The sequence below is a fragment of the Peromyscus leucopus genome, chromosome X, assembly GCF_004664715.2.
Source record: "Peromyscus leucopus breed LL Stock chromosome X, UCI_PerLeu_2.1, whole genome shotgun sequence".
NCBI classification, from domain to species: domain Eukaryota; kingdom Metazoa; phylum Chordata; class Mammalia; order Rodentia; family Cricetidae; genus Peromyscus; species Peromyscus leucopus.
The window spans coordinates 65729861-65746371 of NC_051083.1; the positions used below are offsets into that span (position 1 = coordinate 65729861).

The 16511-nt window shown below is 41.0% G+C and overlaps 1 protein-coding gene and 1 pseudogene across 3 annotated transcripts; one reads left to right on the forward strand and one right to left on the reverse strand.

The window, feature by feature from the left end:
* Positions 1–3242: 3242 nt before the first annotated feature.
* Taf9b (TATA-box binding protein associated factor 9b) lies at positions 3243–12499 on the reverse strand. Of its 3 annotated transcripts, XM_037198867.1 has the most exons (8): positions 12443–12499; positions 10698–10820; positions 10025–10106; positions 9383–9519; positions 9170–9304; positions 8207–8282; positions 6310–6423; positions 5111–5274 (listed from the first exon to the last, which is right to left on the reverse strand). In XM_037198867.1, the coding sequence occupies exons 1-8, from the start codon at positions 12494–12496 to the stop codon at positions 5111–5113; spliced, it is 885 nt and encodes a 294-aa protein (XP_037054762.1). In that variant the 5' UTR covers positions 12497–12499. The 3 variants fall into 3 exon arrangements, with proteins under 3 accessions (XP_028742227.2, XP_028742228.2, XP_037054762.1); XM_028886394.2 differs by lacking the exon at positions 12443–12499 and having other exon boundaries at positions 3243–5274; positions 10698–10922; XM_028886395.2 differs by lacking the exons at positions 6310–6423; positions 12443–12499 and having other exon boundaries at positions 3243–5274; positions 10698–10931.
* Positions 12500–12807: 308 nt separating this feature from the next.
* Positions 12808–13139, forward strand: LOC114704862 (annotated as a pseudogene).
* Positions 13140–16511: the final 3372 nt, after the last annotated feature.

The window sequence follows — 16511 nt, forward strand, 5'->3', positions numbered from 1 at the left end:
GTTTTCCTGTCATGCTTTGTTAGGAAGGGTGAGAATAGAATCTATGGATTTTTGAATGGAAGGATTGGGGCTGTAGCAGTGGGGAGGTGGGAATAGATAAATGCCTGCTCCTTATGAAGGCCTATTCTTGATTTTGCTTTTTTTTCCATATAAATGTTGGATACCATAATTTCAAAAGCCTAGCCTTATAAGCAAAACCAACCCAAAGAAGCCCCAGCTCATTCTTTCCATTCTTGATTCCCATTTCCTAGTGTGACCATTGTTTTTCTTGATTCCCATCTCATGGCTTTAAGTATCGAGACTTTCAAGCAGTCTGTTAATTTCGTAGTTTGAAGAATGGAATCAACAGCCTCTGTTCCACATACACTTCCTCATTCTCAGTGTTGTTTGCCATTGCTATAAATTAGATCAGAAATTTACATTATGAGGGATCTGCGCATGGTGTTTGCTTGTAATCCCACCACATGGGTAGCAAGGACAGAAGTTCAAGTGAATCCTTGACTACATAGTGAGTTAGAGGCCAGTCTCATCTATATGAGATCCTGTCTCAAGCCCTAAGGTTTACATGATGATTATAAGTTCTATAAATATATGTATATAGTATGCTATTATTTTGCCATTTTAATTTATTTTACAATTAACAATTTTTTCTTGCTGGGCATGATGCACATATTTTGATCTTAGCACATAAGTTCCACATTAACCAAAGCTACAAAGTGAGATCCTATCTCAAAACAGAAAAATAAAATAATTTTCTCTTTTTTTTTGGTTTTTTGAGACAGGGTTTCTCTGTACAGCTTTGCTCCTTTCCTGGAGCTCACTCTAGCCCAGGCTGGCCTTGAACTCGCAGAGATCCGCCTGGCTCTGTCTCCCAAGTGCTGGGATTAAAGGCGTGCCGCCGCCGCCGCTGCCACCACCTGGCAATTTTCTCATTTTTTACAGGACTGATTCATTCCAACATCCACTAAAAGTATGAACATTAACTATATTCAAACATGTCGGATTTTTTTTTTGAGTTTAGAAATCTGTTCTGGAATCCTTAGTGCCTCTCTGCTCCAGTTTCACTGGCTGCCCTAGGTTTGGTGTATACTTGTTGCTCAGGGCTTTCCTGTGTCCCTCTTGGGAGGGTTCTTGTCACCTTGGAAACCCGTTTCCCCCTCTTTCTCAGTTATTCTTTTTTTTTTTCAGAGTTAAGTGTATCTCAGTTTCCTCTTGACTTAATTGTGTCTCAGTTTACTTGTTTTTTGAGAGTTAATTGTGTAGACCTGGCTGGCCTGGAATTTGCTATCTAGCTCAGGCCGGCCTTGAACTTGCAGTGATCCTTCTGCCTTTGCCCCTGGAGTGCTGATGGTAGGAAAATATCACCATGCCTGGCTAATTTACTTTGTATGAAATCTGGACTTAATTACTTCCTGAGAAGGACTGCCAAGGAGGAAGGGCTGAGCCTTGGTCTGAAATAGCTGTTATCTGGCCATGCTTTTGTATCTATGGGGAATTGGGTCTAGGTATCTCCAATACCAAACTGCTGATGCTCATTCTTTCTTATAAAACATAGTATTTCCTTAAAACCTGTGTACAACCTCTCATGCTTAAAGTACCTAACATTAGACCATCTCTTAAATACTAAAGAAATTATAAAGTCTATGTTTAATATAGATACTGGTGTTTGTCTACTTACTACCCTTGGTTATGTAGACATGATGGTGTGTATAGTTAGAGCCTGAATTTCATTTTTAAACGATTTATTTATTATGTATACAGCATGTATAACTGCAGGCCAGAAGAGGGCACCAGATCTCATTACAGATGGTTGTGAGCCACCATGTGGGGTTGCTGGGAATTGAACTCAGGACCTCTGGAAGAGCAGCCAGTGCTCTTAACCTCTGAGCCATCTCCAGCCCCCGAACATCATTTTTATCAGAGTTGAAGGCATTGTTTCATTGCCACTGTCAAGTCTAACTTGGCAGTTGCTTCAGCAGAGATTCTGAAAGCTCTAGTTAGGTCCTAAATTCTTTGGCATTCTAGTTTATATGCTTCTCCATATTTGTTTCTGTATTCCTAAATACAGTATTAGACAGACCTGGTTTGAGCAGCAGGAAGTTTAGTCCAGTCTTTGTAGGTGAGGATCAGAGATGTAGCAAGTGAACTTGACTGTTGTTGGACTAGAACTTTAGCTGATGATCCCCCTTGCCACACACACTACCTTTTCTTCAATACTTTTATTTCAAGTACATAGAAGTTGAAAGAACTATAAATAAATATCCATGCATTTAGTACTTAAGACTATAATTGACAGCACCGTCTTTCAATTTTTCAATTTCCAGGGTTTTCTTTTTACAAAGTTCCTTCAGTTTTTGGACTTTATGTGTATGGGTTTTTTTCTATTTCCAGGGTTTTCTATTTACGAAGTTCCTTCAGTTTTTGGACTTTATGTGTATGGGTCTTTTGCATACATGTACATCCGTGAACATGTATGCAGTGCCTGTGGAGACCAGAATAGGTTGATGGAGTTACAGATTGTTGTGAGCTGCTATGTAGTCACTGGGAATCCAACCAGGGTCCTCTGGAGAATCAGCCCAGTGCTCTTAACTACTAAGCCACCTCTCCAGCCCCCTATTTATATATTTAATACAGAGAATGAATAGAGAAACTCCAGTTTAAAAGAAAAGGTGCCTTGGCAAGCAACCAAATATTGCAGTACCACTGTGTACTTTGGACACAGTGGAGGGAACAGAAGATAGGACTTTTGTCCTGAAAAAACTTAAAACCTAGTTAAAGGAGATACCCAGGAACAAACTGTTCCTGTACATGTAAATTTAAATAGTGTAACTTCATAAAATGTTGAAAAGGCACAGATTTTAGATAGTAAAATCACTTTCAGTCCCCTAATATGTCCACAGAATCCCCATGCTGTAAATGAGGAATTCAAATTTTGGGTTTTGGGGAGCTGTGCTATAAGAATTATGCTATAGTTCAGGATAGCTTCAAACTGATCCAGCCAGAGCCTCCCGAGTGCTGGATTTATGCATCACCACTCCCAGCTAATATTTAATTATTAACTCATTGTTTCCTGCTTTTTCAATATCCAGTTTCCCCTGGCATAGATTTACATACATAAAGGGGTATACAGTGAGAAGTCACCTTCCTACCTGTCCCCTGGCTTCACTCCCCAATGACCCTTCCCAAGACCAGTTATAGTTCAGTACAGAGCTCTATATACAAATTCCACCAAAGACAGCATCTTAAGTTTGTAAGATTTTAAACCCATATTTGATTTTTATTGATTTCTTTGCCGTGAGTCATGCCAATTCCTAGCAAAAGCAAGCGGTCCCCTGATACAACATCAGGAGATCTGAATTGCTGTACTGATGCCTTATTCACTTTCCTTGAATCCATTCAGTCACAAATGAAGTCACTGATAAAGTTAGATTTTTATTAATAACCTTGGAACAAATACATTAATAATTACTTATATAGCTTTTACAATCTTGAACTTTCTCACACAGACACGCACACACAGAGACACACACCAGCCAAACCCTCACAACATCCCTGTGAGGTAGGCAGGGTGGGTGTTATTTCTTTCCCTATTCCTAGTGAGAACAAGGCTCAGAGGTAAAGTAAGGTCACATGGTTGGCAAATGAAACTAGCACTAGAACCTAGGCCACCCGATCTGCTTCCCTGAGAACATTCAAGTAGTCACATCCGTGCTGTAGAATGCACATTTCTCATGACATTGACCAGATCAACTTTCCCGAACATTCCTGAACATTCCAACTGTGATGAGACATTTCTGTCTTGTTACTGTACTACTTTGCTTGTGTCAAACACCATCCTATGCTGATCCTTATTTGATGACCCACGGCTATAAAATCTAAATAATGTGAAGGTTCTGGAAAGCTCTGCTTACATTTTTCCAGTGTTGGCCATGTGGAACTTAACTCCAACCAAATCAAACAGTTCTTTTTATACTCTCAAAAAAGCTTCTGCAGTCTTTCCCAATGAGTCTTGTAGGTATGTATAAAAACAAGATAGAAAGTTTAGAAACATGGTTGGAGAATTCCTGTAGGGCATGTGTAAATGAGTCAGGTGACAGTAGTCTGTTTTTCCTGGTGGCCTGATGGGGAAGGAGGATCATTAGGCTACTCTCAGGCTAGATCTACCCATCTTCCGTTGACACCCTCAGCAGCAAGCTAGAAAAGATGATCTGAATGAGACCAGTGGACTGCTTCAAGCAGTAGTGACCAAGGCGTCTATGCAGGTGGGAAGAAAACAAACAAAAACACTTGCTCTTCAGTGGTTTTTGTCTGGGTCCAGTGTAAATTACCAAGGCAGGTTTCGTGTTATGTCTGTTAAATTATAAACATGAAAGATGGTGAAGTTAACCGGGAATGTAACTGCCTGTCACTGAGTAAAGCTTAAGAGGCATGGAAGGCAAGGGCTGAGACCCAGCTGCTCTGTTAGTGGAGTGACAGGTTGCAAATGCAGACACGCAGGTTCAAGTGAACCACAGAATGTCAGGCATATAGGGCGTTTGGCAAATTCCAGTTCCAGCCTTTTACGTGGAAGTGCCATGGCAAGTGACTTAAGGCGGTGAGCGCTGGGGACAGGAAACGAATGGGATCTAGATAGGGAGCTGAGGTGGGGCGTTAGCAAAGACCGAAAGCCAAATACATTCAAAATGGATTTAGCACCCTTCTAAACCCACTGTTTCAAATAAAAAGTTTACTAATTTCAGAGATTTGGTCAGTCAAAGAGGTGATAATGTGAATCGTTCACCTAACAAAAGAAAGTCATGTAAAGGAGACCAGGAACTGAAATCCAAGTGCTGCTGTCAGAGACTCATGGCGCAAAACTGCTTCTAAAAATAGAATTGCCATGGCGAGACTCAACATTAATGAAGCTGTCTAGAAACAAGTACTTGTATACCTGAAGCCTACTCAGAAAACTTTTGTACAGTTAACAAAACCTACCAGGTATCACTAGTGTGAAAAATATTGTCACTATATTTATTTCTAAGATAAAATGTATGAAGACCTAGGCTGTCTGGTCCACCATGTGGGCCCAAACGCACTCAACTTTTAATGGATGGAGAACAGACTTTATTCCTTACATAGTATCATCGTCATCGTCATCGTCATGCTTCCTCTTCAGTGGGTTTGAGTCACTGGCTGTGTTCTGTGAGGAAACCATATTGGTGGTAATGAGAATATTTTTGGACCCAATCATTGAAGGATTAATCAGAACATTTTGGACTGCCGTCGTTGCAGGAGCTATAAACAGAAGAAAAGCCCCACAGATAATCAATTACCCACGGTCCCAAAGTAGACAACAAAGCAGAATATAATTTTTATACAAGCTTCAACAGCACAGCACACAACTAAACCATAGAAGAGATACAGGTAATTACTAAGAGTGGGTTTCAATCTTTAAACATTCTTGTCTTAAATTTGCTAATAGAGATTTTATCAGGCGTAAGGATGTTTGGATCAATGTATGGATAAATCTCCCTAAACCTATATATTGCAAAGTTAACAAAATTTTGTTTTATTTTTACCTGAGTTTGTAATTAGCATTCAGTGCACTGGATTCATGTGTAAGGCCAGGAGACATGCTTTTATAGGGCATTTTTCAAAATAATTGCCTTTAGTTACTTGTGTGTATGTGTGCAGGTCTGTGTGTACCACAGAACACATGTGGAGGTCGGAGGATAACTTTTGGGGAAAGTTCTCTCTTTACACCATGTGGGTCCTGGGGATTGAACCTAGGTCATCAGGCTTGGTGACTTGATGGCCACAGAGCCACCTTGCTGGCCCAACTTTTATTTAAGTTGTTTCTTGTATGGAGATAATGTTTCAAAAGATGCATCTAAACATACACATAAGCAAACTGCTATGTCAGCAGTCTATAAAATATTATAGCTACCACCTATGATGTGAATACAGGCACATCTTCATTCAAATTTACAATGGGATCATGCACACTCTTCACTAAACGGCATCATTTTTCTTGAGTTTTTACTCGAAGTGCTTTTCCCTGAAGACACCTCTGAGATCTGTGAACTCTAATTTCTCTTAGTTTATAGTATTTTAGAATTTGATGAGCACACTCAATATGCCACCCTCCTCCTGAAATGTTATGGATATGCAAAGCTTCACTTCATGCTAGAGACCTTGTCTGAAGAACCTGCAGCTCTGCCTGCCACCTTTCTGTTGTGATCCTAAAGCAAGAGTCTTCCTACAGTAATACAAACTGTTGTATAACTGGAAATTATTCCTGGATTCTGACCCGCTTCCATATCACGTTACCTGGTTTGGCAGGTGCGGACTGAGAAGGTGGAATCTGCATTGCAAATCTTTGGCTTGTCACTGTCACTGGAGTTGGAACTTTATTTGGTGGGACAGATACTGTTTGTGGGGGTGCTGTAGTTACAATTGAACAGATCATATCAGTTAGATGATTTATTACATATTTATATTCTATACTCCATAGCTTACAGGAATACATCTTCAAAGTAGAGAGGGCTGATGGGAGGCGAGAAATGAGGGCAGAGTAAAAAGATTTACAATGGGGATTCTTCCTCCGTAATCCTCTCACTCTTGGGAGTTTTATTTTCCTCACTTTTCTTTAGTAAGTATGTTTACTATGTTGAAAAAGAAAAGTGTAAGTTTGCTTAATTTTAAAGATTACACCTTTAATAGAAAGTTTCGGTTAAGATTTATATTCTAGGTGCTACACTCTAAAGAACGTGAAGAAGCAACTGGTAACTGAGGTTGGCTCACTTGCCTGTTACAGTAACTGAACACTACACCCTGCTCCTCTTCTGTGTGCAGTGGCACACACCTGTAGTCCAGCTAGTCAGGAAGCAGAGATGGGCAGAGCACCTGAGCTTAGGACTTCCACACAAGCCTGGGCAACATAGTGAGATAACTTTCAAAAACTCAAAAAGCAAAAGTTGGATATTCACTTAATGTGAACACGCAGGTAAGTGGTGACACAGATTTTATACGCAAGTGTCCGCTCACCCGAGGTTATGTGTGGGTTTCTGGAGCTACACGGCTAACAAGTGTTAAAATGCTGACGTGTAAATGTATATCCTGACAATACAGAGAGATGGTTCACACCTCGAAGGTCAAATGATAGCTGGGCAGTGTTCCTCAGTTGTAATCTGAATTCTCAGAAGGTTGAAGGACAGCAAGTTTAAGGCTATCCCAGTACAGATTAAGGCCCAGTTTTAAAAAAAAATTAATCATTCTTATACTAGACGTATAATGACACAGGTAAGACTCAAAAGTAGCAAAAAAAAAAAAAGACTCAAAAGCAGCAAGAGCCATGGAATTAATACAAGTGAAAAAGAGAATCCCCCCCCCCCCCCCGCAAAACATGAAAAAAAAATCAGAAAACTTTTTTTTAAAAATCATTACAAATATTGGTTCCTAAATACCATTCATTAAAAAGAACTAAGGCTCTTTGGAGAAGTGGTTGATTCTAAAACCTGGACAAAGAAATATAAGATAGGCTTGGAACATTGTATGTCAGAAATGTACACAGTATGGTGGAGAGCTATCAAATACATTATAGGACACAGCTTGAGGACTCTCACGGATCAATATAGGATAATTAGCATGATTTCCTTTATGTCACCCAGGCTGGTCCTTGTACTATTTTTAAAAGGTAAGTATTAAAGCCTATTTTTAAGATCCTTGAGTTTTCTGTAGATTTTAAACTTCTCTGAACCTATACCCAGTTTATCGAGATATTTCTGATTGTTGTTTTTGTTTTTTTGAGACAGGGTTTCTCTGTGTAGCTTTGGTACCTGTCCTGGAGCTCACTCTGTAGACCAGGCTGGCCTTGAACTCACAGAGATCCACCTGGCTCTGCCTCCCGAGTGCTGGGATTAAAGGCGTGCGCCACTGCCACCTGGCAAGTTCTGATTAAGTAGGTAGCTGGCAAGGGTGTGTTTGGTGACTTGAAGCATAGAAGGCGGAGAAACAGTAAAGTGTCTCTGGCATCACAGTTTATACCAACAAGAGTTGGGCCAGTGTCATTTGGGATCAGTCTGTGGTTTTTGTCATTGATGAGTAAAATTATCAATGGCAACATACTGGAGTTTTTTGACTCCCATTTTGACTTGGGTTAGGGTTCCAAAGCAGAGGCTGAGACACTGTTTTTACCGTCCAGAAAGGCCATTTCCCTCTTACTTACCTGCAGTAGGAGTAGTAGGTCTGCTACTAACAGCACCGACACTTAATCTAGGAACTAGTCTTCCTTGGTTAGGTCCCTAGGGGATTCAAACACAAGTTAGTGTTAATGTTAAGATTTGACACCTCAACTTGATGAAGAGTGAAACTGTAACTGTTGATGTGACTTGTTAGTGGATGATCCAATGCAAAAATATGTTTTTATTGTGGTTTTCTTTTTTGTCATGTTACTGAGGATTGAACTCTTCTGTGTATTAAATCCAATATTTGGAGTTTTGCATAATACATAATTATGACCCTATCTAATTCTGTAGAATATTTAAGGTAGAGTCTTATGAATGGTGACAAATACTAACTTCCTTGTATTATAATATTGAATTTTAACTAGTCAGTGTCTTAACTGTGCCTAAATTAAAACTGTCTTACAGTAGAATTTCAGAAAACAAAGGCAGCCCAATATGGAGAGTTCCTTTTTCAGTGCTGAGAGAGCCTTAGGTCCTATGTCTGAAAAAGGTCTAATTACTGATGGCATATCATTCATTCATTATTGGATCTCACACAGAGAAAGCTATGGCAAAGCAGAAAGATTGTGAGCTATGAGATCTGGGAATCAGTCCTAGCCTACTACTGTCTCCGGGAGTTCAGGTTCAGTTGTATAATGAGAAAGATTCTCACTGGGTTAGATGAAATAATGAAGTTTCTTCTAGCTCTGAAAATTAAAAAAAACATTCTAAGAACTATTTTAACCTTTACTGCACTATCTACAGGAATTTTGCTTTTTATAAGTGTACCTATTACTTCCACCTTTTAAAAAACAAATGAACTGAAACTTCTTCCCTTTTTTTGAGATAAACAATTCTTGTAGCTCAGGATGGCCCTGAAGAGATAAGGATGGTGTTGAACTCCTGATGTTTCTGCCTCTGCATCCCTACTGCTGGGATTACAGGCATGAGCCAGAAATTCTTACCTTTTTAATTAAGGACTTCAGTCTGTAGTTTGGAGCTGTTAGGCAGTATCTATCAGGCGGCAGTCGAGGTCCTGCATATGGCTTAATCAGTGGCAGAGGGGTTTGATTTTTCTGCCGTGCAATATCTAGTAAAAACTAAAAGAGAAAAATCCTCATTAGAAATATAATTTTTAAAGTCTAAGTGAAAAGAACTGCAAATAAATGTTTGCTCACATCTCTTGGGGGAGGAGAGGTAAAAGACTGGTCAGCCCGACACTGGATTGCCAGTCTCACATCATCTGCATCAACAGTAGGTTTCTTAGCATGACTTGAATAAATTTTTGCATCATCCAGAATAGTAGTCACATATCCTTTAACAGCAAAATAATTTTTATTACATAAATGAAGACATTAATATATATTAATAATTTATTAATATCAATAATAAAAAATATTAATAATATATGGCAGGATCTTAACTAGCCCACACTGACATCACTAGGTAGCCAAGGGATACCTTGAACTCCTTCCTGATCCTCTTGCCTCCCCTTCTCAAGGGCTAGATTACAGTGTGTGCCAAACCTGACCTGAAGGCATCTTAGTATTTATATTTATGGCTCCTTGTTTTAAAAGGTTCCACTAATTCCTGGAACGTTTGTGACTTTTGGCTTTAATAACTAATTGTCCTATTCACATGATACTTTATTTAAACAGACATGCTATATATAAATACTACTGTCCCTTGACTTGAGCTCCTTCTTAGTGCTTTACTCATTTCTAGATTGATAACATAATTTGGTTTAAAGTGTTACAATAAATGATCTTTTCTAATTCACAAGGTCAAGTTTTTGTGTTTTGTTTTTTTTTTAAACTTACGGAAAGCAAATTCCAACATTTGATTTATAACCCTTGGCTCATAATCGGTGATTCCCATATCCTTCAGGATCTGTGCCATCACCTGTGGATTCAAATAAAAACAAAAAGTCAGATGCACAATGTAGATAAAGGAAATCAAGGCTGAACTCAAGGCATATTTTTGCTACAAAGTCCCAATCCTCTCCTCCTTGTGCCTCCTCCCGTGAGTGTCTGTGATCACACAAAATCAGTCCTGTGCTCTTGCTGAAAACTTTTAGCAAGGCTAGGAGTAAAGACACAAGAAAGGCCTGGACTGGCTTCCCAGGCAGAGGCAGGGGTGGGTCCAGCTGGCTGTCATTTTCGGATGTGACAGTGAGGGAAGCTAGCATCAGAACCTATGTCGCAGTCAGGGCTCATAGACTAGGTGAAGGGAGGAGGCTGCAGACTTGGGGACGGGGGGCGGCCCGGGGCTAGCGAGACAAAAGCCCCCAGGCAGCCCGCGCCCCTCTGGAAGGGCTCCCCGGAGGGCGGACGGCGCCCCAGGGGGCAGGGGAACCCCATTGCCCTTACCCAGCTCTGTCGCCCAGCTGCAAATGGCCCGCGAGCCCCGCTGCCTCCCCGCCAGGCGCTCAGTCGGGCCCGTCACACCCGGCGGCCCCCCGAGTGCGCCTGGCCTGGCTCCCCTCGGGCTTACCAAGGCATCTCTAGGAGCGTTCTTGAGAGGCGCCATCTTGCTAGGCTCCATTTTCTCCTGCGACTCTACAATCAAGGCGAGGGAGCTGCCGGCTGCTGATTCCTCCTCGCCCAGGCTCCACCCCTGTGGGGGATGGAAGGCCGGCTTCGAGTTGGGCTCGCCGCGGGCCTGGGCGGCTTCCCAGCGCCTAGCCCCTACCTGCGTGGGGGCGGCTACCCGGCGCGCGGCGGCCACAGGCTCCGAGATGGAGAGATGCGGACAAGTCGCCCTAGTAACGCTGGGCGACTGTGCGCCACCCACCTCCAGCTCTGCCTGGACCATCCTCACTCCCCTTGACGACCACCGGCCCTCGGAATTTCCTGGAATTCGCGCAGAGGCCCTTCCCGAGAACCTGTCTCAGGGGGAACACGGCCCTGGCCCCTTACATTTGAGTATCACATTAACAATGAATTCATGCTTGTAAGTGTATTGCCACATTTACACGGGCCATATTGATACTACAAAATTATTCGCTGCTTAGTTGAAATTCAATTTTTTTTGGGGGGGGGCGGTTTCGAGACAGGGTTTCTCTGTGTAGTTTTGGTGGCTGTCCTAGATCTCGCTCTCTAGCCCAGGTTGGCCTCGAACTCACAGATATCCCCCTGGCTCTGCCTCCTGAGTGCTGGGATTAAAGGCGTGCGCCACCACTGCCCGGCTGAAATTCAAATTTAAATGAGCATTTTGAATTCTTTTTCTTTTCTAAGTCTGAGAACGCTACCCAATAGACGAGTGGTTCTCAAGCTGTGGTTCGAGACCCCTTGGGGACTGCAATCAGATATTTATATTATGATTATACCAGTAATAAAATTACAGTTATGAATAGCAATAAAATAATTTTATGGAGATTTAATAATTTTAATATTTCATATATTTATACATTATATTTAATATGTAAACATATATAAATATAAATAATTATATGTAATATATAATATAAAATTAAAATTTAATAATATTTAATAAGTTTAACGATTACCACAACATGAGGAATTATATTAAAGGGTCGCAGCCTTAGGAAGGTTGAGAACCACTGAAATAGACAAGCCTACAGAAATACCTTCTTCCCTCTGTCCCTCTCACGATCTGAACAGTCCACTAAGGTCCAAACTGGGCCCTTTCTTGCCTCCCAGATTGCCCAGTCCCATTTTTTTTAGAATATGTTAGGCATAGGGACCAGCAAAGAGGACAGTTTGACGACCCTTCCTCCTCTACAAAATGCCCCTGGGCTTGAGCGCCATGACGTTCATGCTATGGCACCAACTCTCCCGATCTCCTCTCGCCCCCTCCAAATTAAAAAGACATCAGTTAACAGGCTCTGGCTTAAAAGGTGTCAGAGAATCCTGTTCCTAAATGTGTCGACTATTCTACTATCTCCTGCCTTTGAAACGGTTGCCATGTCAACTAGATCAGACATGGTCTGCAGTAACATCTCTTTCCCTTAGCCTATTAATTAGGAACAAGTTTTATCAGGGTTACCTCACAAAATCACATCACATCTCATTGTGTCTTGGTATTTAGTTCCAGAGCTGTGATGGTAACATCTTTATATTAACTGCTTATTAACCTTGAATTAGGCCTCCCAAATGAGGCTCCTTCACTTCCTTACAACTGAACAGATCTCCTAGTTATAACAAATACAATAGCTCCCCCCCCCCATTAAACTTTAGGGGCTTAGAAAACCTTTCAGTTTGGGTAGAGCAGTTTACCTCATCAGGCACCTCAACGATCTCATCAGCATCAACCGACCTACAGATAGCCATTTTGAACTTTGACGTTCTAGCCCTGTGCATGCTAACAATGCCCCCCAGCAATACGTTATTTCCGGTGGGAATGACTCCCCACCTTAGCAACACGTTATTTCCAGTGGGAATGAACCCACTTAGCAACATGTTATTTCCCGTGGGAATGACCGTGTGATTTTCCAGTGGGAACCTTCATTCCATAGCATCTTTCCCCTACTCTTAGAACAGCTGACCAGTGTGCAAAATGATTATCATTTCAAAATAAGTAGAAACTAATAAATGAGTAGTTTGACATACGAGGTGCGACCTCAGGGAGCAGCTTCTGTACCATGGCTCTCCTGCTTCGGGGAGGACGAATCCAGGCACTGAAGGCTGTGTTCCTGGAGGCAAGGGTGTTCTGAGAACTGCCTTCTACGGTGCCCCTCTCTAAAGAGTCAGGGAAGAGTAAAGGGGGAATACAACCAAATCCCAAGAATCAAAGTGCACCCACAGAGTCCACTCTGGTCCCTGAGTCGCCTAAAACCACCACCTACAAGAACCTACAGCATCATGACTACAACTCAGACACCTTCCTAGACCTGAACCTGGACCTCTGCAAGTTCAGAATGCCTCAGCCCTCTTCAGGACGAGAGTCACCTCGGCACTGAGCTCAGCTCATGGGAGCCCCATGCCAGTCCCATGAATTCTTGCCTGCGAGAATAAATATCAGAGTCACCAAAATGAAAAAAAAAAAAAAAGAGTAGTTTGTACACAACATATAACATTTAAAAAAAGAAAAGGCACTGTCTGACTTCCACAGTTTTGACTTAAAAACTTGTCTATGCAATATACAAGTAGTACCTTGTTTCTATTGTCTTTTACCAATGTACTTTATTATATTATTAGGGTGATTAGCCTTTAGGAAGACAACCCAGAATACAACTGTACTGGGAGGGAAATTCATAAGATAATATGTGAGAAGTAATTACACACAGTGTTATTAGTTGAAAATCAATGTTCACTTTAATTCTTTAATTTAGTTTTCTGTTATATGACTGGTATTATCTAAACAAAGCAATAAGACTAAATAATAGCAACAACTAGTGATAGACTAATTTGTCCAAAAATATAGACTATTTTTCACTTTTGTCTTCTGTCAGCAATTAAATTCTTGGATACTTAAAATTTATGAGTCATACTATTGTATCTTCTTAATAGATGCACATTAAGTATAAAAAGTGAAATATAAACAAAATAACAAACAGCTATCACTGTTGTTGTTTGTTTTTGCTCTTTTGAGGGGCCTGCCACCCAGCTTCCAAATAAATCACTCACGGGGACTTATTTTTAATTATAAATGATCAGCCTTAGCTTGGCTTGTTTCTTGCTAACTTTTCTTGTTTTTGTTTTTTTGTTTTATTTTGTTTTGGTTTTTCGAGACAGGGTTTCTCTGTGTAGCTTTGTGCCTTTCCTGGAGTTCACTCTGTAGCCCAGGCTGGCCTCGAACTCACAGAGATCCACGTGTCTCTGCCTCCCCAGTGCTGGTATTAAAGGCGTGCGCCACCATCGCCCGGCTTGCTAACTTTTCTTAACTTTAAATTATCCTGCCTGTCTTTTACCTTTGGGATTTTACCTTTCTCTACTTATGTATACCTTTCTTTCTTACTCCATTGCTGGTTGTGTAGCTGGGTGGCTGCTCCTGATATCCTCCTCCTTCTCTTGCTCCTAGATCTGATTCTATTTGTCCCTACTGCCTGGCAGCCCCACCCATTTCTCTCTCCTGCCTTGCTATTGGCCATTCAGCTCTTTATTAGACTATCAGATGTTTTAGATAGGTACAGTAACAGCTTCACAGAGTTAAACAAATGCAACATAAACAAAAGTAATACACCTTAAAACAATATTCTACAACATAACACTTACCTATATTTAAAAGAAAATGAACTGCTTCTTTTGTTCTTGTGGTTTAATAAGATTTTAAAAATATTTATTTTCCTGTATATGTGTATGCCTGAGTCCAAGGAAGTCAGAAGAGATGTCAGATCTCCTGGAACTGGGGTTATAGAAGGGTGTGAGCCACCGTGTGGGTGCTGAGAACCAAACCTGGGTCCTCTGCAAAAGCAGTAAGCATTCTTAGCTGCTGAGCCAAAGATCATTCTTAATGTTTCTGTTCCAATAGAGCTTTTGGGAGCTTCTTCTTTTCTATTGTGTATCGATAAAAGCTGTGTAGTGAACTTTCTTGTTGGACTGTCTTTGGACTGCCAGTCCACAAATAATGACCCAGAGATTTATTATTAATTATGAAAGCTTGGCCTTTAGCTTAGGCTTGTCTCAACTAGCTCCTATATCTTAATTAACCCTTATTTTTAAGTCTAGGTTCTTCCATGTGGTGTTACCTCTCTTCCATCTTACACCTCCAGTTTCCTCTTCTTGTCTGGCTGGTGACTCTGCCTTTTTTTTTCCTCAGAGTCCTCTCTGTCTCTAGAAGTCCTGCTTAACCTTTTTGCTGCCTACCTATTGACCATTTAGCTCTTTATTAAAACAATCAGAAGACTCCTTGGCAAAGATACCTCTTTTAAAAAAAAAGATTTATTTATTTATTTATTTATTATGTATACAGCATGTATGCCTGCAGGCCAGAAGAGGGCACCAGCTCTCTTTACAGATGGCGTAAACAATATTCTGTAACAAAACTGAACACAAATATAATATTCACCTTTATATACAGCCCAGATCTTATCAAGATGCTATTAGAGTGATTTTCTTTTCTTTGTTTTTTTAAAAGATTTATTTATTTATGATATATATAGTGTTCTGCCTGCATGTATGCCTGCAGGCCAGAAGAGGGCGCCAGACTCTCATCACAAAGAGATGGTTGTGAGCCACCATGTGGTTGCTGGGAAATGAACTCAGACCCTCTGGAAGAGCAGCAGCCAGTGCTTTTAACCTTTGAGCCACCTCTCCAGCGCTAGAGTGATTTTCTCATGTTATTCTAGTATAATACATTAAGATAACTATCAGGCTGGCAAGATGATTTAGTGGCCAAGGGTGCTTGCTGCTAAGCCTGGTGACCTGAGTTCAGTTATCTGAACACACAAGGTGGAAGAGGTGAATTGACTTCTGGAAGCTGTCCTCTGGCCTCCACACGTGAGAACACACACACACACACACACACACACACACACACACACTCACACTCACACGTAAAGAAACATAATAAAAGTGTGAGATAGAGATTCATTCAAAATACATCTTTGCATTTGTAATACTTAAATTTGATGTGCTAGAAGCAACAGGACTTAGACTTGGAATTAGTTCCTAGTTGTTTAAAAAAGTCTCCTCTTTGGATGCTAGAGGTTTGTCTTTATCAGCTAACCGGGCCCTTTGCGTTTATGTATATAGACTGCCCATAAAAAAATCCATCAGTTTTGAACACTTCAAAGTGCATTGGATGTTATCATAAAGTCTGTCTTTAAAAAAAGTTTTATTAGCTGGGCAGTGGTGGCACATGCCTTCAATCCCAGTGCTCAGGAGGCAGAGGCAGGTGGATCTCTGTGAGTTCGAGGCCAACATGGTCTACAGAGAGAGTTCCAGGATAGCCAAGGACAGCTAAGGACAGCTAAGGCTACACAGAGAAACCCTGTCTCAGAAAACCAAAGGATTTTAATTTTAATTATGTGTGTGTGTGTGGTGGTGGTGGTGGTGGTGGTGCATGTGAGGCCAGAGGAGGGTGTAGGATCCTCTGGAGCTAGAATTACAGATAGTTGTGAGTAGCCTAATGTGTATGCTGGGAACTGAACTCAGATCCTCTGCAAGAACTGTAGATGATTGTAAATGCTGAGTTATCTCTCCAGTACCAAATCTGTTTTGTTTTTTTTCCTTTCATTCATGTTTTATTTTCACAGAAAGTACATTAATTTATTTCTTTTTTTTCTTTTCTTTTTTAATTTTATTTTACAATACCATTCAGTTCTACATATCAGCCACGGGTTCCCCTATTCTCCCCCTCCCACACCCTCCCCTTACCCTCAGCCCACCCCCCATTCCCACCTCC

Coding starts and splice junctions, on each gene's coding strand:
- Taf9b (XM_037198867.1), bottom strand. CDS start 12,496: ATGGCTATCTGTAGGTCGGTTGATGCTGATGAGATCGTTGAGGTGCCT. Junction 10,107..10,697: donor ACGCTCCTAGAGATGCCTTG/GTAAGCCCGAGG, acceptor TTGAATCCACAG/GTGATGGCACAGATCCTGAA. Junction 9,520..10,024: donor AATGTTGGAATTTGCTTTCC/GTAAGTTTAAAA, acceptor TTGCTGTTAAAG/GATATGTGACTACTATTCTG.